The sequence below is a fragment of the Elephantulus edwardii genome, unplaced genomic scaffold, assembly GCF_000299155.1.
Source record: "Elephantulus edwardii isolate Elephantulus edwardi_28Jun2011 unplaced genomic scaffold, EleEdw1.0 scaffold00037, whole genome shotgun sequence".
NCBI lineage: Eukaryota > Metazoa > Chordata > Mammalia > Macroscelidea > Macroscelididae > Elephantulus > Elephantulus edwardii.
Window position 1 is genome coordinate 9,254,373 of NW_006399787.1, and position 25,758 is coordinate 9,280,130.

Consider the following 25,758-nt stretch of genomic DNA (forward strand, 5'->3'; position numbering starts at 1 on the left):
AGATAGATAGATATGTTTTACACTCTCCTTTATATTTTGTTTCACACACTCATTCTCATGTATTATATTTTATAAAATTAATCACCATTGGAACTTGGCCACCATTACCTTGTTTTTCCATGCAGATCCTTTCCATTTCCTTGCCCCACTCGGTCAATCGACCAAAGTGTGAAACCCTATGGTTTCGCCCCTACCCATCCTCACCCCTCTGCTCCTACTCTTCCTCCACCACTTGAGTTCCCATATATGTTTTACCAGTTATCCTGTTTTTACAATAGTAGTCTTATGCAGCATTTGTCGTTATGAGACTGAGCTAGTTCACTCAGCATAATGCTTTCCAGTCTCTCCCAAGGTATGCAGTATTTTTAGAAATCATTGCTCCTAAGTGCTGCCTAGTATTCCACTGTGTGAATGGACCACAATTTCTCAATCCATTCAGTTGTGGTTGGACATTTGGGCTGCTTCTGTAGTATATTAAGTCCTCCTCACTTTCAGCAAGCAAGGTTGTGCCGTCTGATAAATCAGTTGTTGATGAATCATCCTCTAATCCTAAAACCATATTCTTCTTCATACAGTCTAGCTTTTCAAATGATTTGCTCAGCATACAGACTGAATAGGCATGGAAAAAGGAGACAATATGCAAATGATACATGCATACCTTGCCTGATCTTAAACTTTGCAATGTTCCCTTGCTCTGTTTGTTCAAAGACAAAAATGTACCTGATGTAAGCTATGATCTTTTCAACTGCTTTGAATGCATCTGAAAGTCACACAATTAATTAAGACTAAAGAACTGATGCTTCTGAATGTGGTATGGACAAAGAGTATTTGAATATACCATGGACGGTCCAAAGAACAAACAAATCTATCTTGAGGGAAGTGTGACCAGAACTCTCCTTAGAGGCAAGGGGAGTGAAACTTTGTCTCACTTACTTTAGACATACTTTCAGGAGGAACCAATCCTTGGAAAGTGACACCAGGCTGGGAAAGGTGGAGTCAGAGAAAGATCTTCAACAAGATAGACCAACGCAGTGTCTACCACAACACGCTCGAGCATGACAGAGAGCATGAGGACGGTGCACGACAGGGCAAGGTTTAGATTTGTTGTTCACTGGGTCGCTATGAGTCGTAGTTGACTCCATGGCACCTTATACCACCACCAGTATCTAATGTAAGGCCAAGAGGCTAACAGAATTTGGCTAATCTACAATGATATTTCTATGCTTACATGGTATTTATATGCTTAAAGGAAGCTCTGGTCGCCTAATGGCAAGAAACTGAGCTGCAATCCCAAAGGCACGCAGTTCGAGGTCACCCGCTGCTCTGCGGAACAAGGATGAACAATCTCCTCCCGTGTGATTACTGCCTCTGAAAACCCACTGGAGGGTCAGCTATGGGTCAGTTCTGACTCTACAGTACAAACAACATACTTATACCAACACTTAGCCTTGCTTCCTGGTGGTGTAATAGGTAATATATATAGTGAGCTGCTAACTGGAAGGTTAAGAGTTTGAATCTACCATCTGCTCCACAGGAGAAAGGTGAACAGTCTGTAAAGATTTACAGCCTCAGAAATTCAGTGGAGGATCTGAGGTACAAGTGGAATTGAATCAATCGTCGTGGTGAGTATAGCTGTTGATCATGTTATCTTAGAATCTTCTAACTTGGATGGCTCTTAAGTTATAGAGACAAGCATGTCTTTTCTCTAGTGGATGGCTATTTTATATCCTTCAGACTCTTATCTCTGAGTCTCTTTCACTTTGTTGCTAACAGCTCTAAATACGTGGGTCACGATCATTGGTTTTCAGTGTCACCATATGAGAGTCACACAGTGTCTGCTACAGAGTCAAGTGCAACAGAGATCGTAAGGACCGTGTGGGACCCAATGACATTTCCTTCTAGTGTAGAGTTTGAGCCAACTCAACAGCACTTAACAGCACCAATAACACCCTCCCCCCGCCAATCCTGGGTGCTGATGCAGAACAGCCGCTCTATTTCATTTCTACTGAAGGAAAATAGCCCAAGGCCTGGCTGAGCAAACTGTCATTGAAGGAGAAGCATTTTAGTATGGTTTGTTATTTCTGAAATCTTTTTCTCTCTCCAGAAAAGCCTCCTAGGTTACAACAGCTTCAGTGGTGCCCTTTCCAGTTCAGCCCCACTGTATGGTTTTGCCCGTGTGCCTGGCAAACCCCAGTCTCCTCAGGTTTCTTGCTCCATGGTTTCCTGGAGAGTGAGATTCTGGCTCTGGAAAGAAGGTCAGTCACAAGAAAGAGATAGTTCAGATGCGGGGAGCTAGCTGTTCATAGGCTCCCGTCCCTCCTGGTTCAGCTGACTGTGTGCAAGAAATACCACAAATAGTTGTGAAAGGAGGATCTGAAGAGGGTACTAAATTATGAAGTGTTACAAATGTTAGTGAGGGATATCGAGAAAGGCTATTGGCACAATGAGTGAGGTTAAAAAAAAATTGAGATCTTTGCCAAATTGGCAAATGAAATTTCGTCAATTCGGCAAAGAAATGAAATTTGGAAATACAAGTATGTATATGAATTAAAAGAACCATAACAAAGAACTCTCTTCTGTGTCCAGAGGGGATGAGGGAAACGGCTGGTAAAGTATCAGGGTTAAAAAACAAATGTACTCATAAAAAAGCTTTCAGCGACTTCGGCAGAAAACAAGTCGCTTTGGTTAATTATTCAGTGGGGACAATGGTTTTTGTTTTACAGATGGAAAACTGAAACCTTTGGAGGGAAGTGACTTGAATATTACTATAAAGAAATAGGGCTCCACTGTTCTTATTCTCAACTCCCTATGCACAAAAATCCAAACGACATTCCATCTTTTATGTTCTATTGTTCTCTTAACTTGATCTTCTGGGATGTGGAAACTTTGAAGCTCTTGGAAATTGCTTCTATTTTTGTCTAATGCCAACTTCTGTGCTTGGAGAAGTTTGAAGTTCAACCCAAAAACACAGCGCTTGGCATGGGCGAAAGCTCATTACAACTTCTCATTAGTTGTGTCTCCTGGGGCAGCTGTGGCATTCCTGAATGTGACTCAACACCAACAGCCATAACTGAGGCTGCTGGGTAATCAGAACCGAGGCAGAGGGAAGGCCGTGCTGCTCCAAGCAAATGCAGCAACACGTCTCAGAAAGAAAGCAAAGGCTGACAAGGACAGTTCTTGACATGTTATCTTAATATTAATCACAAAAATACTTAGCACTTATTTGCTGTTATGTGCCACAGTATGAGATGCAACTCTTAGCTGACCCACCAGAGGGTTTTCAGAGACTGTAAATCACAGAGGAAAAGACTGCTCATCTTTCTCCTGCAGAGCAGCTGGTGGGTCTGGACCGCTGGCCTTTGGGTCAGCGCCACAATTCTTTGCCACAGAACCATGAGAGCTCCCTTACTAGTTATCCAGCATGTGTTATATATCAGGCACAGTGATAGAGCTTGCCAGTCACTGATGATTGATTTCTTTTAATGATGCTGTGAGAAAGGTACTATCGTTTCTACTTCAAAATTAGAAAACTAAGTCACAGAGATGTTAAGTAATTTGCTCTAATGCTCACTGATGCACTAACTCATTGTCATCAAGTCAGACCTGACTCACAGCTGATGCTCCCGTGGGTTCCCGAGGCTGTAAATCGCATGGCAGAGGGTTGTCCATCCTTCTCTCATGGAGTCATTGGTACATTTGAACCATCAAAGTGGCACAGACTTTGGATTATCAGTGCAAGTCCCTATGAACTATGCCACCAGACCATGAGCTGCATTAAAATAGTAAGACTATACCAACTGATAAGCTGTACAGAGGTAATTTGTATTTGCTGTTATGCTAAACACTGTGACTTTGATGTGTTTAATGCAATAATGGTTACCTATGGTGGACAGTGTTTGGTGGAGCTCCCAGATTAAAACAAGCTTGGAAGCAGGAGTGGCATCCGCTTCTGAAATAGCTTGCCTCCGGAAACCCTATGAACCTGGAGAAACGATGTAAGTTATAAAAGTGTTCAGGTCTTTCGTTCACAGGGTTGCTATGAGTCATCTACAACTCAACAGCATTTAACAAAAACAACCAACTGATAATCGTGATTCTGGTTTACAGAGTTACAGACGTTTCCTCTGGTGTTAAGGATTCAAATAAAGTACTGTAGTTACCCCTAAGATATTAGGGACAGTTTTATTCAGTATGACACATTCTTCAAAAGTACCATGTAGGAGATTAGCAATGGGGGAAACTAGTTAAGCAACATACAGGAATATTCTGAACTAGCCTAACACTTTTTCCATATATTTGCTATCTACAGTGAGAAAAAAAATCGCTAAAAAAGAATGTTACATTTGGATGCCTCACAGAGGAAACTTTTCACCAAGCCAATTTATATTTTAAAAAAACCAAAGTGTTTCAACAGCCAGTTCAGATGAAAAGCCCTATTATTCTTTTCATTAAAAATCAGAACATTTGAAAAATAGTGGGGCCTCATGACACCATAGGTTTTACATGTAAGCGAGAGAAGTTAGTCTCCATTATAGTTAACTTAGCTTGGGAGACTTATGCTAGCATTTTAAAGGCAAATTGGAAACTATTTCCTGGAACAACTCCTCGCAGCATGCCTTTTGATACTTGGATTGTATTTCTTCAATTCTGAAGAAATCTTTGCTTTTTCCCCCCTTCTGTGCATTTTTGGTGCTGAGCTGTTTCCGGTTTTCCCACACTCCTGCCTGTCAGAGAGAAGAAACCACAAAAATGCAGCAGAGCAAAGTTTGTCCAAAGAGCTGCAATTCCACCTCCAGGTTCTCCTGCCAGCAGGAGTTCAGGGAGCCAGGGTCCAGCCCTGCTGCCTCTGAAGGAGCCCACCTCCCCCAGCAGCCCAGCTGGCTACATCTCAAGACTTACAGCTGAACTGTATCCCCCTAAATAGGGGCAGTGAAGTCTAACCTCCATATCTATGGATGTAATCACACAGGGAATAAGTTTTCTTTATTATGTTAATAAGGCTGTATAAGTGGACAAAGAGTTTTAAGCCAATCACTTTAGAGATATAAAAGGAGCAGGTTTAGACACTTTAAGCAAGTGACGAGGGACAAGGAAAGATAGATGCCAAGCTGCAAGGCAGAGCCAAGGGGTGGAGCAAAAGCAGCCGAAGAGGCAAGAATCTTTCCTCAGAGCTGACAGAAAATGCTTTTTCTTCACGCCTGTGCCCTGAATTTGGACTTCCAGTTTTCTAAACAGTGAACAAACAAGTTTCTGCTCATGACAGCTCTCCACCTGTGATATTTCTGCCACAGCAGCACCAGATAACTAAGTGAGGAGGGGATTAGCAATAGGGTAGAATCCACAAACAAGGATCATGATGCTGCCAAGCCTGGGGGTGAGAATCTTGGTTTTCGTGATGTTGAGATATAATCCATCTTGAAGACTGCAGTCCTTGCCCTTCTGCAGCAAATGCTCCAAGTAGTGGCAAGGGTGGGAGAAAATGTGGACGAAAACTCAAAGTCCTCAAAAGAATCAGGAGTGCTCGTCTGATGATGGCCCCTGGTTATCCCTGGAGCTACGCTTACCCTTTGGCTCACATTTAATTCAGTTAATAGACACGTCTTTAAGAAAGACTAAGAAAGACGAACAAGAACACCAGGGAGGCACCCATTCCTCAGAACAATTATCCATACAAGATATACAAAGAGCAGCTGAAGCTCACGGATAAAGCACAAAAGGCAGGAAGGCGTAAGACAGGCCTGATGAAAATGAGACTAACAGGGAGGGAGAGGAAAGAGTGTGGTTTCAGTATGTGTACTGCAGTTAATGGCAGAATGGAGAAATCATTTGCTCCGTAAACTTTCGCCCAAATCAAAATTTCAAAAAAAGTTTACAACCTTGGAATCCCAATGGGGCAGTTCTACTGAGACTTGAGAGTAATGAGTTTTTTTAAGTTAAAAGATGACTGGAAGTAGAGTGAAAAAATCTGATGCAGGAATTGAAATGTATGTATGTGTGTATCTCTCTCTCTCTCTGTGTGTCAGCACCAAGTCCCTCTCCAAGGAATAGATCCTCCTAGCAACATGTTGAAAATATATAAGGCAAAGTCTCATCATTCTTACCTCCAAAGAGCACTCTGGCTGCTCCCTCTCCAAGATATATCTGTTTGTTCTCTTGACCAACCATGGGCTCTTCAGTGCTCTTCTCAAGCACCACAGCTCAAAAGCATCAATTCTTCTGCCATCATCCCTATTCATTGTCCAGCTCTCAGATGCATAGCAAATGATCGGAAAGACTATGGCCTAAATCAGACACATCTCACTCCTCAAATGGATATCATTACTCCTCAATAATTTTGACAGGTTCCTAATTGCAGATTTTCCCAGTTCAATGCATCTCCTTATTTTTTGAATTCTGGTACAAAGGGTATTAATTGTGGATCCAAGCAAGATGAAGCTGTTGATCATTTCAATCTCCTCTCCATCCATCATGACACTGCCTATAGGTCCAGTGGTAAGAATCTTTATTTTCTTGACTATGAGATGCAATCCATACCGAAGGCTGCATACCTTGATCTTCTGCAACAAATGCTGCAAGTCCTTCTCACTTTCAGCAAGCAAGAATGTGTCATTTGCATAATGCAGGTTATTGATGAGTCTCCTTCCAATCCTTATGTCATACTCCTCTTCATAGAGTCCAGCTTCTCGGATAATTTGCTCAGCATACAGACTGAATACGTATGGAGAGAAAATATAACCCTGACACACTCCCTTTTCAATTATAAACCATGCAGTGCTCCCCTCTGTTTGCCTAACAGCCTCTTGGTCCAGATATAGGTTCCTCAGGAGCACAATTATGTGCCCTGGGATTCACATTCTTCTCAGTGTCAGCCACAACTTGTCATGATCTACACAGTCAAAATGTCAACAACAGAAACTATTAGAAACATAGTTGCTAAATAGAAATTCGTAATATTAACTACGCCAATCCTGCACAATGGAATCTCAATCCCACATCCTGGGCTCTCATTCAAATGCCTGAAAGATACAGAATTCCATTATACAACCGAGGAAAAGAGAAAAGAGATGGAGGTTACTTTGTTGTAGAGGATCAAAAGAAGATATTTGTAGGGGGCAACTATTCATTTTTGTTTGCTGTCCCACAATCAGGAAGACTGTTACAGGGTGCATCAACTGAGTGTAGTGCCTACCGGAAGCACAAAGGGTTGCCTGGTAATGACCCTGAGCCCTTCTGGTAGCTCTCATCACAACTGCCAAAGGAACCTACAGGACAAGTGGCTGAAATGGAAAGGCTAGTCCTCAACTTGCTACAAACTGCAAGTAACCCTGAACAGTCAAAATGATCTTGGAAAAGAACGGAGAAAAAGGAATTGCATGTCTCAATTTTAAAATGTACTATAAAGCTATAGGGAGCTCTGGTGGCCTAGTGGCAAGACGTTGTGCTGCAATCCCGAAGGAACACGGTTCGAGGCCACCAGCTGCGTCACGGGAGAAGGATGGGCAATCTCCTCCCATGTGATTACCTGCCTCTGAAAACCTGCTTGAGGGTCAGCTATGGGTTGGTGCCAACTCGACAGTATAAAACAACAATAGCATAAAGCTATAGGAATGAAAACAATGTGGTGCTGGCCCAAGGTCAGACCTCCAGATGAACGGAACAGAATTATGAGCCCACCATTAAACTCGTCCACCTTTTATTTATTGATTTTCGACAAGGGTGCTAAGTCCATTTAGTGGGGAAATAACAGTCTCTTCAACAAATATATGGTACTGGGACAACTGGCTTCCCACATGCCAAGGCATAAATTTGGACCCATATTTCACATCAAATACATGAAAAACTGATAGTAAATCAAAGACCTAAACACAATATTAAAATTGTAATACTTTTAGAAGAAAACATAAAAGCAAAGCTCCAGTTCTTTGTATTTTTCATGGATTCTTGGCGATAATACCAAAAAACTGGAAACGACAAAAGCCCAAATTGATCCAATTTCACCAAAATGAAAACTTTTGCATCAAAAGAAAAACCCTTTGATCAAGAAAGTAGAGATCACCTAAAGAATAAGACAAAATATTTAGGAGTCATATATCTGATCTGGGTTTTAAGATCCAGAATACATAAAGAATTCCTATAATTTAACAAAAGAACAAATTAATTAAAAAATGAGAAGATAAAACACAGGAAAAGATGGTTAAATGCCACTTGTTATTAGAGAAAGGGGCTCTGGTGGTCTAGTGAGTAAGGAGTTACATTGCCAATCCAGAGGCAGGTGGTTCAAATCCAACACCTGCTCCAGGGAGAAGGATGGGCAATCACCGCCCATGAGATTTAGAGCCTTTGAGAACTATTGTGGAAGGTCAGCTATGAGTTGGTTCTGACTTCACAGCAATGAGTTGTGTTGAATTTGATTTATTAAGGAAATGTAAATCAAAACCACAATGAATAGCACTTTATATCCAAAGATAGATATTATCAGAAAAAAAAGTATTGGCAAAGATCTAGAGAAATTAAAACTCTTTCACACTGCAGGTAGAAATGTAAAGTGGTGTAACTCTGGAAAATACTAGTAGTTCCTCAAAAACTTACACATAGAACTTCCATGACTTGCAAGAATACTCTTAGGTATAAACCTAAAAGCCTTGATGGAAGAAACTCAAGCAGATAATTGTAACATCAATATTCACCACAACATTATTCACAATAGTCAAAAGGAAATAACCCAAGTATCCACTAACAGTGAATGAATAAATAAAATGTGGTACACATATGTATAGTGGGATATTATTTAGCCACAAATAGAAACAAAGTTCTGATCTATGCTTTGACATCAAAGAGCCTTGAAAACATGTTTATGGAGATAAGAAGGTGCTCTGGTTGGCATAGGGATTAAGTGCTTGTCTGCCAACCAAAAGGTTGGCAGTTTGAACCCATTAGACTGAAAAGAACAACTATATCCTCTAATTTATACCAACTATCTAGAATAGGAAAAGATAAATATGCTCTACTGTCTATTGAATGAAAAGATCAATATGTATCAATGGTTGCTAGCAGCTGAGAGCAGGAAGAATGGAGGGAGAGCCCTTAAGGCCTATGGAATTGCTGTTTGAGTGAGGAAAAACTTCGGAAAACTGTTAGTGGTGATAGTTGCACGATATGATGAACGTACTTAATGTTACTGAATTGCTTACTTAAAAATGGTTAAAATGATTATACAGACTTTCACCACATTTAAACAAAAAACAAGACCAAACAGATCAGGGCCAATTCTGTGCACCGTGCAGAGTTTCAATAACTCCTAGGTAATTCCAGCTTGAAGGTAAGGACTAGGATCAGAATGATCCTTTAATCTCCATCAAGCATTCTTGTTTTCTATACATTTTACTGAAGGAAGAGGAGTATCAGCACAAGATTTGTATAATTCAAAAGCAGCTGAAAAGATGAAGAAAGAAGACTTACTTGGAAGACCTCTGGGATGCTGCCTTTCTTAGCACTTGTTTGAGATTGGCTGGAGGTTTGGGCAGCAGGGAGGAGGATGAACTTGGAGGTGGCACCACTTTTTGAGACAGAGTGAGTGGCTTCTGGCCACTGGCGGTGGCACTTGAAATTCTGCAGCCTGCACCATTAGTCACTGTCCATAAATTGGAGTTAGGCAGTGGTTGGCTGCCAAAGATTGCCTACAAGACAAAGGGGGGAAATGAATGATGGATAGATCCTTCACAATCCATTTGCTTTATGGGGAAAACTGGTCTATCATCCTGAAATGAGGCAAAAGGAGAAGAATTGTTAAAATAATTTTTCTTGGAACAACTTCTATTATATATTGAGAATACAAGTCTAGATTCAGCACAGGAAAATTTCTTGAAGCAGAAAGTTGCTTTGATTTTGCTGACAGTCTTACATGTCGGTCCACAAGCTTGAATTAGAAAACAATTTGGTCTCTTTCAGTCTCAGGTTTCCTTGACTGTTAAATTGAAGTATTATATATTTTTTACTGGATGTCAAGTATTAGAAACACAGCACAGAACAAAATTCTTACATGTGTACTGATATCTATCAAGAGACAAATGGAGAAGAAATAGAAATTGTCAAGAAAAGATCGTCCATGGACGCAGCAGTCAAGAAGCCAAACAATGCACTACTCTATGAGCACATTTCTGTCAAGAGATTTCTATAAAGTGATAAAAGGCAAAGATGTCACTGTGCTGTCTAAGGTGCACCTGAGCCAAGCAAAGATCTTCTTCTGTTGCCTCATATACACATGAAAGGTGGAAACCAAAAAAGGAAGACCACAGAGGAACTGACAGTCAAACTGTGGCATTAATCAAGAATACTGAACACATCATGGGCTACCAGAAGAACCAACAGAACGTGCTGGAGGGAATGCAGCCAGAATGTCCCTCAGACACAATGTTTCAAAGACTTGGCCACATTTGCTATGGACATGTTATCAATTGTTCTGGAAGGACAGCATGCTTGGTGGAAGGTCAGTGGGAGACACTCACAGAGATGAACTAATTTACAGGCTGTACCTCTAGGCTCAAATTTAGCAACAGTTGTAAAAGATGGTGTTGTTAAGAACTACTGAGTCAGAAATAACCCACAGCTGACCTGTCAGCGGGTTTTCAGAGGCAGGAAATGACACAGGAGAAGACTGCCCATCTTTCTCATGTGGTGGATTTGGCTTCACAGTGCAACTTCTTACCACTAAGCCACCAGCGCTCTTTCCGATGGCACAGAACTGGGCACTATGTCTTTCTGTTACACATGAAGTCGATGTGAGGTGGAGCTGATGTGACGGATGGCACCCAACAACAGCATATACATATCTGTCTACATCTACATTTCCTCCCTCCCTCCCTTCCTTCCTTCTATTTCTTTATCTCTCTCTCTCTGTGTATCTATCTATCTATCTATCTTCCTGGAAAGGGAGACTGGTAACTTCCAAGAGCCGGTTAGTTAGGAGAAAGATTAATTTTTTACTCTATGTAATGTGTTCCTTTAAAATTTTGTCTTTTTACACAGTCATGGATTATAATTTATTAAAAAAATAAAATGGTGTCAGGTCCTAATGACATTTAAGCAGGCAAAAAATTTAACTTACAGTTTACAAGTTAAAGTATCCAAATGAAACTCAAGTTTCAATTAAGGGGGCATAAGATTCTCCCTTAGACATTGGGTGGAAGAAAGAGTTGACTAATACTTCTGGCTACAAAATCCGGACTAGGTCACTGCTGAAAGGCAGAGTTGTCTGTGCTGAGTGGAAAAGAGAGCAGCTTTGCAATCAAATGCGCTCAGGTTTGAACGAAGGGCCTTTCACTTAAAGACCTCTCTGAGTGTTAGCTTCCCTACAAAGCAATGATATGTCACTAGAATGCCGAGGACTGGATGACGGCACATGGGTAAATAAAGGTCCCCACCCTCACCCCAAATAGATCGCACTACCAAACACATAATAAACACTCAACAAATATTGCATTTCTTCTCCAATCTTTGCCTTAGTTTATTCAAGAACCCAGGGATGGGATGACACAGAATATGGCCTAGCTGTAGTCATTTGTGAATGATAGGTGGGCATGTATTTTCCAACGTTATTTTTGGTCTTATGACAATGTTTGCTAGCTGTGAGAGTAAACTCTTAAAATAAAAAACCTATGTCTAGTGTCCCCAGATTATATTTACTCAATTCTCTTTGGCAGAAATAATCGTCTCTTCCTCTGAATACTTATTTATATGCCTCTTATCACATTTAGCACGTTCTACTTTGCATTACAACCTTTTATGCATGCATTTTTCCTCCTTTTGCTTTAATATACTGAATGGATACTGAAGTGATGAAAATTCTATGCCATCTGAAGCACCAAGGAGTTAGTAATCTAATTACTACAAAGTCTCGAGTGTGTTTCACAGAAGCCAAGGCTAAGTGGGATGGGATTAAGCAATCAAGTCTGATAAGCAGAAACCCAGGAAAACACCGAAGCAAATAAATGGGAGTGTTCAAATTCTGGGCAGAAATCAGCCTCCTCAGATTCCTCGTCACCTACATTACACCAACTCCACACAGCGGCACCAACTAGAGATCACAGGGACAGCTATGTCTTGACCATCACTACTTGTCACAGAAGGACAAATTCAGTGATGTTCTCTGTCTGTAATTTCAAAGAGATGTGAGGTTTGGGGTTTGGCACTCTATATTTGTGGGTTAGCAACCAAGGATGAGAGCGGCTCTGTCATGAGGCCACGGCCTGGGAATGAGAGAGCTGTGTAAGCGCTGGCCTCTCCTCAAGGCCTGGTCAACATATACATGACTTTTCCTGCTTTATTCAGTGTGGGAAACAGCCATGCTCCAGCAAGGAGTCTCAGAGAAAACCACGGTTTGAGGGTTGGCTTGGCCCCAGGCAAAAGACTGGAAAGGCCCTCCTTCTCCCACAACAGAAGGGCACTCATGGGTGGGAAGGAGGAATTGCTGATAGACGGAGCACAGACTGTAACTTGGAAGGCTGCAGGGAAACAAGATCTGGGCTCTCTTACTAGAAAGATAATACTGTTCAGAGATTAAATTCTGGGTGGTTTAAAAAAAAAAGTTATTTATTCCTTCCAGAAAACACTCCTCCGTTTAGCTGGCACCCAGGCTTGTGGGTGATGGTCCCGAGCTGGCTGATGATTTGTAGTTAAACAATCCTCCAAATTCACTTTTTAGAATTACACAAAATAAGTATATAAAAGCTCATCTCTGTTTGAATGGACTAATGTTTCTTAGATTGCCTCTTTTTTTTACAGCTCCTTTACACAAAGGTCAGATTTCAGAAGACCAAACATTTCTAAGCATTATTTTGCCCATATTAGATTTTGTCCTAACTTGGATACTACAAGTTATACAAAGCTACTTCAAATATGCTTCTCTCTTACTGCTCAGGCTCAGAGGTTGGGGAAGTACATTTTCCTGAATATGTAAGCTTCTCACTCACCTTACCCCAACCAGGCTGAGAGCCGCTGAGTGAAGAGAAACACACTACCACTATTAACCAGTGTGCAGCCATTCCATGCTGTAAAGAGCTTGGGGCCAATGTGAGTGTAGCTGTTTCTATCTTGGGAACAACAAGCTTCCCCAAAGCCTTTGTCTTACACTGTATGGAGTTCTTGGCTGGCTTCCATGCACAATGTTTGTCAGCTGAGACATGACTGTAGGCGGAGCAAGAGAAATAAAGTACTGCTTCAGAGCACCAGGCCATGACCCAGACAGGGTTAGGGTACTGACCCAGAGCCATACAAATAGCCTTTCCTCTCCTCCTCAGCTCACAGAAGCTCCTGGGGCAGTGTAGGCAAAAGATACGGAACAAAAGAAAAAAAAAAACAACGAAACAAAACCACATAAAAGTAGCCATGTTTCCTGATCTGACAGAGACTCCTCGGATGCCTGAGACTCTCTGGCTCTTAGTCATCCTTCAAGTTTGGAACAAAACCCACTCTGGTGGTTCAGCTTTCGGCCAAGCAAGGGACGGGCCTCTGCAGTGGACAATAGCATCGGGGAGTTTTCACACACCATGGAACACTCAATTATCCAAGATCAAAACGGTAGAATTTGCCCAGTGAGGACATTTAGAAAGTAAGAAGGGTTAGGATAGAGGGATGAATGGAAACCATCAGAAAGGAAGTACGAAGAGTGTGGTTAGATTGTGGGCATTGAAATGAATGTCATAAACCAAAATGTGTATGAATGGGGGAATAAAATATCAATTCGCTCTGTCAGCCTCACCTCAAATCACAATTGGGTTTAACATTTTAAAAAGTAGCAAAGAGCCCTTATGGTGCTCTGTGGGAAAAGATGAAGCACTGTGCGTTTGTAAAGGCTTGTTGTTGTTGTTGTTGTTGTTGTTGTTATGTGCTCACAAGGACTCTGTGAACCCTGGAAATGCACCAGGCGGGGGATTCTGTCTTACTGAGTCCTACAGGGAAAAGCGTATCCAGCCACGAGCTGGAAATGACTCCACGGCAGTCAGTGTGGTTTGAGTTTTGTGTAGCAGAAAGTTCTTAACAGTTCAAAAAATCTGCTCTCAACAGTGCAAACCCACATAACTGATCACCTGATAGAACAATATAAAAGAAACTATTATCCTCCAGTCAACAGAAACCAATGTGTTCAGTCTCCCTATAGCCCTACAAGCTGGATTATATGAAGAATGTGGCATCAGGTTTGGAGGAAGATTCATCAACAATCCACGTTATGCAGATGACACAACTTTGCTTTCTGAAAACTATGGGAACCCTGCCTGATTGTAAATCAGGAAAGGTGTGCAGCAGAGCTGTAGCCTTTCTCCATACCTATTCATCTTTTTAATGGACAAATCATTTGAGAAACTGGATTATATGAAGAATATGGTGTCAGGATTGGAGGAAGACTCATCAACAACCTGCATTATGCAAATGGCACAACTTTGCTTTTGAAAGTGAGGACGACTTGAAACAGTGGCTGCAGAGAGGTAAACACTACAGCCTTCAATATGAGTTACATTTCAACAAGAAACCAAAAATCTTCACCAGGCCAATAGGTAATATCATGATAGGTGGAGACGAGATAGAAATTGACAATGATTCAGTTTTGCTTGGATCCACAATCAATACCCTTGGCATCAACAGCGAGGAAATCAAAAGAAGTATTGCATTGGGAAAGTCTGCTGTCAGGGACCTCTCCAAAGTGCTGAAGAGTAGTTATGTCAGTTTGAAGACTAAGGTGCACCAGACCCAAACCATCAATTTCTCAATTACTTGTGAGAAAGCTGAAAGTTGGACAATGAATAAGGATGACAGAATAAGAACTGATGCTTTTGAGTTGTGGCACTGGAGAAGAATGCTGAATATCCCATGGAATGTCAAAAGGACAAAGATAGCACAGCAAGGATGCTCCCTGGAGGCAAGGACTGAAGCTTCACATTGTTTGGATTAGCTGTTAGGAAGGGCTAGTCCTTGGAAAAGGATATGATGTTTAGAAAGGCTGACAGTCAGAGAAGGAGGGGAAGACTCTCAACGAGACAGACTGACACAGTGACTGTAAGGGTGGGCTCAAGCGTGTCAGGGATGATGAGGATGGCACAGGATAGGCCAGAGTTCAGATCCATTGTTCGTAAGGTCGCTGTGAGTAATTTAACCACTGTTAACAACAATAACTATGTTCAAGAGAATTAATCTTATCTTTCCTTGATTATTGTTTGGAAATAATGTATGTTACAAGAAAAGCTATCTTAAATTTTGATAGCAATGCTGTTCTTTCTTTCGTTTTAAAAAATAAGACATGTACATGTTTGTGCAAATATATAATCTACAGATTTTATTTGTGAAATTATTCTTTCTAGTCTTTTATCTCTTTTAATAATTGTAAACAAGTTAATTTTCAACTGACAAAAATCAACAAGAATTGCGGTTGTTGTTATGTGCTGCAGAGTCAACTGTGACTCATAATAACCCTATAAACAATAGCTCCAAAGCCTATCCTGGGTTAATCTCACTGTCTCTGACACTTACCCTCATTACCCCAATTACTTGTTAATCCATCTCGTCCAGAGTCTTCCTCTCTTGAGCTGACCCTTCAGCCTTCAAAGCATTTTGTCCTTTTGCAAGGACTGGTCCTTCCTGGCAACATCCCTAAAGTATGTGAGAATCTTCAGTATCCTAGCCTTTAAAGTTTCACTCTCTCCAAGACAGACCTATTTGTTTTCCTGGCTGTCCATGGTATGTTCACTACTCTTTTCCAGCACCATAACTCATATGCATCAATTCTTTTTCTGAAATCCTTAGCCACTGTTCAATTCTCTCATGCACAGCAAGTCATTATGAAGACAATGGATATTTCATGATTCTTGGACTTCCCCTAAAATACTTGAAGACTATTTCTGCTCCTGGCACTGTGAGTTTAACTAAAGAAGCCAGATTAAAATGACGATTTGTTATATGTTTACCATAAAACACATGATAAGAAGCAGTTAACTTTGGGGCTGCAGTGCCTCTTCTTACCACCAGGCCACCACAGCTCTCCTGAAAGGAGCTCTGGCGGCACAATGCTTCTGTGCTGGGTTAGTAAGTGAAAGGTGAGTGGTTGAAATCTTCCAGCTGCTCTGCAGGTGAAGGATGAGGTGGTGTGCTCCAGTTAACGTTTACAGACATAGAAACTGATGGAGAGTTGTCATGAGTAAAAATCGACTTTTGGGCACTGAGTTTTAACTACCTTGTGTTACGTTTTTACCACTGGTCAGCAATGTTCTAAATATTTGACATGCTATTAATCTCCATTAATCATCCTAGTCATTTGAGATAGTGTTTCTCATCACCTCCAACTTACAGAAGGAATCAAGAAACAAAAAGGTTAATTGGCTGATGATGACACAGCTAGCAAGTAGTAAGCTGGGATTCACAGCTCGAGAACATGACGGAAGAACCCCACTGTAATACGCTGCCTTTGTGTTAATGTTGTGTTGCCTACCTATTCAGAAAAAACACATCAAAACTAAGGCTATTCAAATCAAATCACCACCTGAAAGCAAAGAGAAAACAAACCTAGCAATGTGTCCAATACTGGTCAGATGTACATACAAGACAGAGATTCCAGAGGGGTGAAGGTGTGTGGTGGGGGAGGATTAATCATGGGGTCGCACAATTTGTTGGGTGGGGGACAGGTGAGGGAAATGGGAAGGATCTGGTGTGAAAAACAATGTATTTGAATTTTTTAAATGAACTAGTATAAAAAAACATTTAAAATGGAATGTATATGAATGATTGTAGGAAACACAATATAAATGAAAGATTGTACATGACGTATAGGAATGAAACATACTGTAAAGGTATTATTATATGAAAATCAATAAAAATATTAGAAAAAGGTGTTAAACTATCAAAAGAAAAAAAGATAGAAATTCCACTAACTTTATTGTAAGGCCATTCTTTTTCTGAAGGATAGGCTGAAATATTTTTAAGTTAATATTTGTTATTTACTTTAAAAGTAGATATGCTCCCCAGTCCCCCAACACATTTATATGGAGCCCTGACAGTACAACAGTTAAATACTTGGCTGCTAATCATATGGTTGGCACTTTAAGCCTACTAAGTGGTTCCACAGGAGAAAGACATGGCAATCTGCTCCATAAAGATTGCTGTTGATTGCCATCGAGTCGAGCATGACTCATAGCGACCCTATGAACAAAGGACCTGTAGCCCTTCTCTAGCTATCATCTCCCTAAAGAGCATAGCCTATTAAATCCCATGATGCTCCTTAGAGGCAAGCATGGCGAGCTTGTCTCACCAACTTCGTGCATGTTACCAGGTTGAGCCAGTCCTTACAGGAGGACATCATGCCTGGAAAAGCAGCCGGCCAGTAGTGAGAGAGAGGAAGATGCTCAAAGAGATGGAACAACACAGCGATTACCAAGAAGGGCTTTCAGGGAAGGTCTTGATGTGGTGTACACAGGGTCAGTATGCTTTGCAAATGGTTTGGTAAATCCTTCGGAGCAATTAAATTCTGTCACAAGGGTCACTATGTGTCAAAACTAACTTGCTGATACCAAACAACAACCTGTATTTATACACACACATTTGATGAAGTTTTCTGGTTAAGACTACCATAGTTTATTTGAAAAAAAGACAATCTCAAAGATTGAAAATGACCACAGATTAAGAGCTATTTTAGTTAGAAGAAAAGACTTCATACCTTTGTCTATGTCCTAACCTTTTATTTATTAGTAGTTTCATTTGTACATCAAGGCTCTTGTTTGTCTAGTGACATGCTTGTGCCTCGTTGTTGTTGTTGTTGTTAGGTGCTGTCACGTCAACTACAACTCACAGCATCCCTAAGAACAACAGATCTGAACCCTGCCCTATCACAGTTGCATCAGGATGACGATTTCTGTCATGCTCAAGCCCACTGTGGTAGTGACTGCATCAATTCATCTCCTTGAGGGGCTTCCTCTTTCCGAGCATGGTATCTCTCTCCAAGGACTGTTTCCTCCTGAAAATATGCCCAAGTGAGCAAAACAAAGTTTTACCATCCTCATCTATAAGAAGCACCCCAATTGCACTTCCTTAAAAAAAATTTATTTGTTCTTTTGACAGTCAAGGGATATTCAATACTGTTTGCTAACAACACAATCCAAAATCCATGCTTCTTATTTTGACTTCCTTACTCATTGGCCAACTTTCAGGTGCTTAAGTTGTTGTTGTTAAGTTCTGTTGAGTATGTCTCATAGTGACTCTATGAACAGAAGATCTGAATTCAGTTCGATCTTGCGCCATCCTCACACTTCTGAACACACAAGAGACCATAGCAGTAGTCACCGTGTCAATCCACCTGGTTGAGGGTCTTCCTCTCCTTCACAAAACTCCACCCTTTCCAACATCATGACCTTCTTCAAGGAATGGCACCTCCCAGCAATATGCTCAAAGCATGCAAGGCAAAGTCTCATCATTCTTGCCTCCAAAGAGTGCTCCAGCGTCACCCTCTTCATGACATACTTGTTTATTCATTAGGTAGTCCATGGATGTTCAGTGCTCTTCTCCAACACCACAGCTCAAAGATGTCAATTATTTTACTGTCATGCTTATTCACTGTCCAGCTCTCAGATGCACAGCAAATAATTGGAAAACCATGGCCTGAATTAGATGCACCTTAGTCTTTAAATCGACATCATTACTCCTCAATAACTTGGAGAAGTCTCTAACTGTAGGTTTTCACGGTGTAGTGCATTTCCTTATTTCCTGACTGCTGGTACCAAGGGCATTAATTATGGATCCAAGCAAGATGAAGCTATTGACAGTTTCAATCTCCTATCCAGACATCATGACGTTAGTTCAGGTACATAAGAAGCAACTGAAAATATTAAGGCGTGGATGGATCAGGTGCACTTTAGTGTTTAAACTGACATCCTTACTCTTTAGAACATGGGAGGGGTCCTTGACAGGTGGATTCCCCAGTTCAACATGTCTTTTGGTTTCTTGACTGTTGCTATGAAGGGTGTTGACTTCAGAACCAAGTAAAATGAAATAACTGACAACTTCAATCTTTTCTTCATCTACCATGATGTTGCCATTGGTCCAGCGGTGAGGATTTTTGTTTTCCTGATGGTGAAGTGGAACTCATATTGGAAGCTACAGTCTTTGATCTTCTTGAGTAACTGCTTTAAGTCTTCTTCACCATCTATAAGCAAGGTCGTGTCATCTGCAAAACACAGGTTGTAGATGAGTCTTTTCCCAAACTTGATGACACATTCTTCCTCATTTAGTCCAGCTTCTCAAATGATTTGCTCAGCAGACAGACTGAATAGGTATGGAGAAAGGATACAGTCCTGATGTACACCTTCTCTGGTTTTAAGCCGTGTAGTATTTCCTTGTTCTGTTCAGACAACTATTTCTTGGTCTAGGTGTAAGTTTCACATGAGTAGTCAAGTGTTCTCAGATTTCTATTTTCCTCAATATTAGCCATTATTTTTTTATGATCCATACAGTCAAATGTCTTTGCATAATCAATAAAGCATGAGTAAACATCTTTCTGGTATTCTCTACAGTCAAATGTCTTTGCATAATCAATAAAGCATGAGTAAACATCTTTCCGGTATTCTCTGCTTTTTGCTACAATTCATATGACATCAGGAATAATATCCTTCATGCCACAGTCTACTCTAAATCAAACCTGAATTTCTGATAGTTCTGTTGGTGTACTGTTCTAGCCAATTTAAAATAATCATTAGCAAGATTTTACTTGCCTGTGATATTAATGATATTGTTCTATAAAGTCCCCAGTCTGTTGGATTACACTTCTTGGGAATGGAAACAAATATGTTTGCGCTTTAATCTCCAGTTGGTAAAATACAATAGCTAGACAAGTAGTTTCTTAATTTCTCTCCAACTTTAAATTCTGAGTTTATATGTGTCTAACTCCTCCTATGTGGCTCACCATCTCACGTTGTAGACCCACTGTGCACAGCTTGCTCTGACCCTTGTGCCATAAACTCACTGGACGTTTTTCCTACAGCTGCAGAGGATGACGTTTTCTATTTATCTCCCACAGAGCTATACTGTGAGTCCTTCATGTGCCCACAAACAGAGCAAGTTATAGAATAAAACTGGATACCAGGCAGTTTTACCAAGACAACCATTGTAAGGACATGCAACAAATGAGCTTGATCCCAAGCAGCTGGTAAGTGAATAGCTGCCTCTTAACATTCTCACAACCAAGTCAGAGTTCTGACTTTTGGTCACTGAACGTCAACACTTTTAAAGAAACATCTGTGTAAATGTGAGAGTGTGTAGCAGAACAACAGTAAAGGGGCACAATGAGTGAGTGCTTCCTGTGTCAGACGGATTAAGACCTTCACTCCACTGATGAATTGAGGCTGAAAACCTTCAAATAACTAACGTATCCAGGGTCACGGAGCTGATTAGTTGTGAAGATAAGGTTCAAATCTATTACTATCAATGAGTGAACAGACTGAATCTATTACTATCAATGAACAAATATACTGTTATAAATCACATTTACATGGTATTGAAAAAGCAAACATAGAATTAATTATGTTATCGTGTCACTGATGGTATTCATATTTGTAGATACTTGCCATGTTCCTAGGCAGTCTTTTTATTTTTTTAAAAAATACTATTATAGGAATAAAATTAAAATAGAATTACCAGTACTAATAATAACAGGGTAAAAAGGACAAAGCGGTAATTAGAGACAGAGATCTGATGTAATTATTAACAGTCTACATAAGCATTTCTTAAACCTCCAAACTTTTAGATGGTGTTTCAGGATATTCTTGTATCCTGAAATATCATCTAGGATGCAAAACACTGGTAGTGTCTTACTTTACTCTAATAATAGAAGCTATGAAGAATGGGCATTTCTATGACTGCAAGTCCAGGCATGTTTCAATAAGTTACTTCTTTAAGTAAGAATCTGAGGCTATTTGGGATGTCTGGGTCTGAAATTTAAATATGTTTAGTACATCTTTTCTTGTCAGAAAGTGTGTATGAATAGCAGACAACAGGTTAAGATACCTGAGAACAACTTTTCACATAGCAATTTATTCTAAGTGTCGATAGGTTCATGCTAGATTCACAGGCCAGGATGTATATAATACTTGCAGCTCTGTTGTTGTACTGAGGTGCCCTCATATCAGCTCTGCCTCAGCACAACCCACCAGAACAAAACTCTGCCTGCCCCTGCCCTGTCCTCACAATCACCTCTGCACTGGGTCCAGTGGTGCACTACGACAGAAGAAGAACCAACAACTTCAAGTTGTACTGAAGAGTCCATGAACTGCCAACAGAAGAAATAAGTCTTGGAGAAAGTGCAGCCAGAGTGCTCCTTAGAGGCAAGGATATCGAAGCTTCGTCTCACATACTTAGGACACGTTGTTAGGAGAGGCTAGTCCTTGAAAGCAAGGTTGTGTCATCTGCATAACGCAGGTTGTTGATAAGTCTTCCTCTGATCCTGATAAAAGCTTGCTTGCTAAAAGCAAGGAGGATTGGGAGTGCTTGCTGCACAAGACCAAACACTCCAGCCTTTAATGTTTATTCCATTTCAACATCAAGAAAACAAAAATCCTTAATGGACCTATAAGCAGCATCATGATAGATGGAGCAGAGACTGAAATTCAATTACTTCATCTTACTAGGGTACACTATCAACACCTAGGTACCAGCAGTCAGGAGATGTATTGCATAGTCCAAGTCTGCAGTCAGGGACCTCTCCAAATTATTGAGGAACAACAATGTCAGTTTGCAGACTAAGGCATGCTTGATTTAAGCGAAGGTCTTTTCAGTATTTTGCTAAGTATCTGAAAGCTGGACAATGAATAAGGATGACAGAAGAGAACTGAGGCCCTTAAGCTGTGGTGCTGGAGAGAGTGCTGAAGATCTCGTGGACTGTCAAAAGAACAAACAGAAACGTCTTGGAGAAGGTGCAGCCAAAGCGCTTCTTGGAGGCAAAGATGATAAAACTTCTTCTCACGTACTCCAGGCATGCTGGTAGGAGAGGCTATTCCTTGGAGAGGGACAGTGTGCTTGGAAAGGTGGAGGGTCAGTGATAAAGATGAAGACCCTCAACCAGAAGGCTTGCCATAGTGGCTGCAGCAATGGCTTCAGTAAGTATAGACAGATAATGAGGACGGGCAGGATGGGGCAGGTTTCAGATCTGTTGTTCATACTGTCACTCTGAGTCATACTCAACTCGATGGCACACAACAACAACAATAGCAATTTACTAAGTGGCTACTAAGTGTCCAGTGCAATATCTACCATGATAGTCGGAGGCTTTGATACTTGAGATGGATGGATCTGAATTAAAATTTTACCTTTAGCATCTGAAACTTACGTGTCCCTGCAAAGTTACATAATGTTCCTGGAGTTCTATTTCTTCATCTGGAAGATGAGGCTAATATGAGGGCAATGGTGATGATTCACTGAGATAAACCTCTGGTCCCGAGTCTGAAACATGGCCATATACTGAGAAATACGATATTTATGATAAATGGCCCGTTTTCAGGCCCATCTGTATGTCAGAGATAAGGAAATGAGGTTCAAAGAAGTTTAGGAAACACACTGCAGGTCATAGACAGCACAGGACCAAGGTATTACCTTAGGATTAGCTGACTGTAAAGCCTGTCTAGAAACCTATTTCCAAAACATGATTGCAGCTTTACATGAATCACTGAATGAATTCTCAACATCTATTTTTAGGTCAGGAGACTCTGGCTTGACAAAATCTGCTAAATGAAATGGTCCTAGGAAAAGAAATAATTTTAAAAAGCTAGAAATGAAGAGGCATATGCATTTCTGATAAAAATCACCGGGAAAAACAAAATAGATTACAATAATAGGTTGGGAAAGTTAAGCCAACATACTCCAGGATGTCCAGTGCGCGCGTGCGCGCACACACACACACACACACACACACACACACACGCACGCACACGTTTTTCTCCTTACATGCCCAAGTCCAACCTCCTGTCTTGATACACTGTTAAAAAAGCATCTGAAGATGCCTCCTAGGCTGCCAGGCTGTTCGCCTGCATTGCGCCATGCCAAGGAGCTGACGTGTTTTTGTTGCTGGCTGCCTGAGAAAGGATGGGGTGCCTGCTGACTTGCTCCTTCTCCCTCCTCACCCCCCGCCCCCAACATAAACACACAGCAGCTAAATGGTTCAGAGCAATAGTATTAATTCCTGCAAGGGAGTAGTGGCAGAATTTTTCTAGACACATGCAATGTGTCTAGAAGGAGCAGAATAGCAAAAGCTGACTGGGTTTATATGGGAATCCTTCTCACACCTGTGAGACTGTATACACGTGTGTGTACACACACACACACACACACACACACACACACAGAGAGAGAAAGCTTGCCACACTTTGCTTACTAGATGTTACTGGCACATACACAGATCTCTTTGAGGTGGCATTGCCTAGAAAGCTCTCTGGCTAACAGGTAAGGAGTAGCACTGCCAAAGCAAAGACATGCAGTTCGAATCCACCAACTGCTCCGCTGGAGACAAACGGGCAGTCTCCTCTTGTGTGATTTACAGCCTCTGAAAACCAGCTGGAGGGTCAGGTACGAGTTGGTCCTGACTCCATGGTACAAAACAACAAACAACGGCCTGTCAGAGAAACGTTGGTCTCTGAGAGTCCAAGTGAGTCTGGCCAAGTTACTGGGCATGATGGGAAAGAGGAAGTGAAGGATGGGGTGCAAGGGTGAGAAGACCTCAAGATGTACAGTTTTTCCTCAACTTCAAGGTTATCTTACTGATGTCGAAGAGTAAGTCTACTAAAATTGAGGGACTTTGGAAAGGGAATGAAGAAACTGGTGAAGAATCAAGATGGTTTAAAAACAAACCCCACAGCACCCCACCTCCCTTCCTTGTTGTTTAAAGAAACTTTAGCCATTCTGCCTTGGCCATCAAAATGCCCTTAATTTTTCTCCGTTTTGGGCTCTTTTTCAGTCTGGATGAGGCAGAGAAGAGAGTGGGAGGGAAGGGAGAAGGGGGTTGGGAGTAGAAGTTTAACAAAGGATCATTTTAACAGAAACTACTGAGTAATCGCTCCATCCCGGGCCAAGAATAACATCAGCTCCATGTCGGCAATTAGAGTCGGGTCAGGCGGGCCTCCCGGTCAGCGCAGCCCCCCTCCTCACAGACCCCGGCACGGAGAGAGCGCTCCACAAGCTGATGTCACCAGTAGTCACTGCTGCCTAAGAAGGTCCCCCAACTCAGCTGAAAAAAAGCGGCTGGCTTTCTCCTTCCTGGGCACGAAGCCAGAACGAGAAGGACGAGGGAAGAAGGGAGGGAATCGAGAGAGAAGACCCACAGATGCATCACCACGTGAGTCACTTCACCATCCTGCGTTTATCAGCATCATTCTGTCAGTCCCTCCATCACCTCAAAACTGGTTTAAATGAGTGAATACATGTGAAGCACCTGGACTATTGCTTGGACCCAGTAAAGGTTAATTAAAGGCTGGCAGTTAATGAAACAAAGAGGGATGAATCAGTCCCCTTATCTTGTGTCCACTGCAGTTAATGCGGAGCAGAATGTACCCTGATAAGACTGAGCAAGGAGAGATTTTTCTTCCTTTCTTTCAAGTATCATTTCATTGTGCTTTTGGCAAAAGTTGACACAGCAAATTGGGTTCTCATTTGACATTCTGTATAACAAACTTCAGTGTTATTAGTCACATCTTTAGTTACAAGTTGTCCACCTGCAGAGCTCAACTGCCTCCTGGCTGGTCCACTGAGCAAGGAGTTATTTTGATAATCTGGCAGATGGGGTGGAGAGGTAGAAACAAAGTTCCTATAAACAACTCAAATTCTACACACCTGGGCTGTCCTTCCTGAGGACAGTGAACTAAGGAGCCATCTCTCCTTTTAAATCAGTGGTTCTTGAAGTGTGGTTCCCAGATGAACAGCATCAGCCTCCTCAGGAAACTTGTTATTGTTTATGTAAACCATAGAGTCAGGACCATAGCTGACCCTCCTGCAGGTTTTCAGAGGTGGTGGTATTGCATATCTCTCAGAGCAACTGGTGGATTTGAACCACTGACCAACCTTTGAGTTGGCAGGGCAATTCTTCACCACTAAACTACTAGGTTTTCATTCCTTCTATTTCATTTTTCACAGCTCGTAGTTTTCCAACAGTCAGACTTCAAAGCAAATTCTTTGCTCCAACTATTAAAGGATATCTGCAGCTGTTTCTCCTCATTTTGACTTTCAGTCAAAATTAAGGCTCTACCTCTAATACAGTGACTCTGTGTTCTCCTTCCATCTTCTTTTAATGCTTCCTGGATCATTCAATATTCTGTCCATAGCATCCTTAAGTACTGCAACTTGAGGCTTGAATTTGTTCTTTAGTTCCTTTACCTTAAGAAATGCTAAAAAAAAAAAAATAAATAAAAAAAAAAGAAATGCTGGATGAGTTCAGTCCTTTTTGATTTCACAGCTCCCGCTCTTTGCATGTTTCATTTATAATACTTTGTTTTGTCTTTCTGAGCTGCTATTTGAAATTTTCTGTTCAACTTTTTTATTTCTTCCCTTTTCTTTGGCTTCTTGATGCTCTAGTGCAATATTCAGAGTCTCTTCTGACATCCATCTCAGTGTTTTCTTCTTCCATTTGCTTTCTAATAATCTTTTGCATGATACTCTTTTTTTGATTATTTTTACTTTTTTTTAAAATTTAGGTTGTTTATTTTTCATTTCAATGAACATCTACAGAGATTTTGGAATTCCATTCATTCA

The 25,758-nt window shown here is 41.1% G+C and overlaps 1 protein-coding gene across 1 annotated transcript in view; it reads right to left on the bottom strand.

Annotated features, from left to right (window-relative positions):
- The window catches only part of TTLL5 (tubulin tyrosine ligase-like family, member 5), a 344,374-nt gene that overhangs the window by 29,832 nt on the left and 288,784 nt on the right, over window positions 1–25,758 (bottom strand). The window contains exon 30 of the mRNA XM_006884777.1: window positions 9,460–9,677. Within this exon, the coding sequence (XP_006884839.1) occupies window positions 9,460–9,677 (218 nt within the window). The remainder of the gene's footprint in view (window positions 1–9,459; window positions 9,678–25,758) is intronic.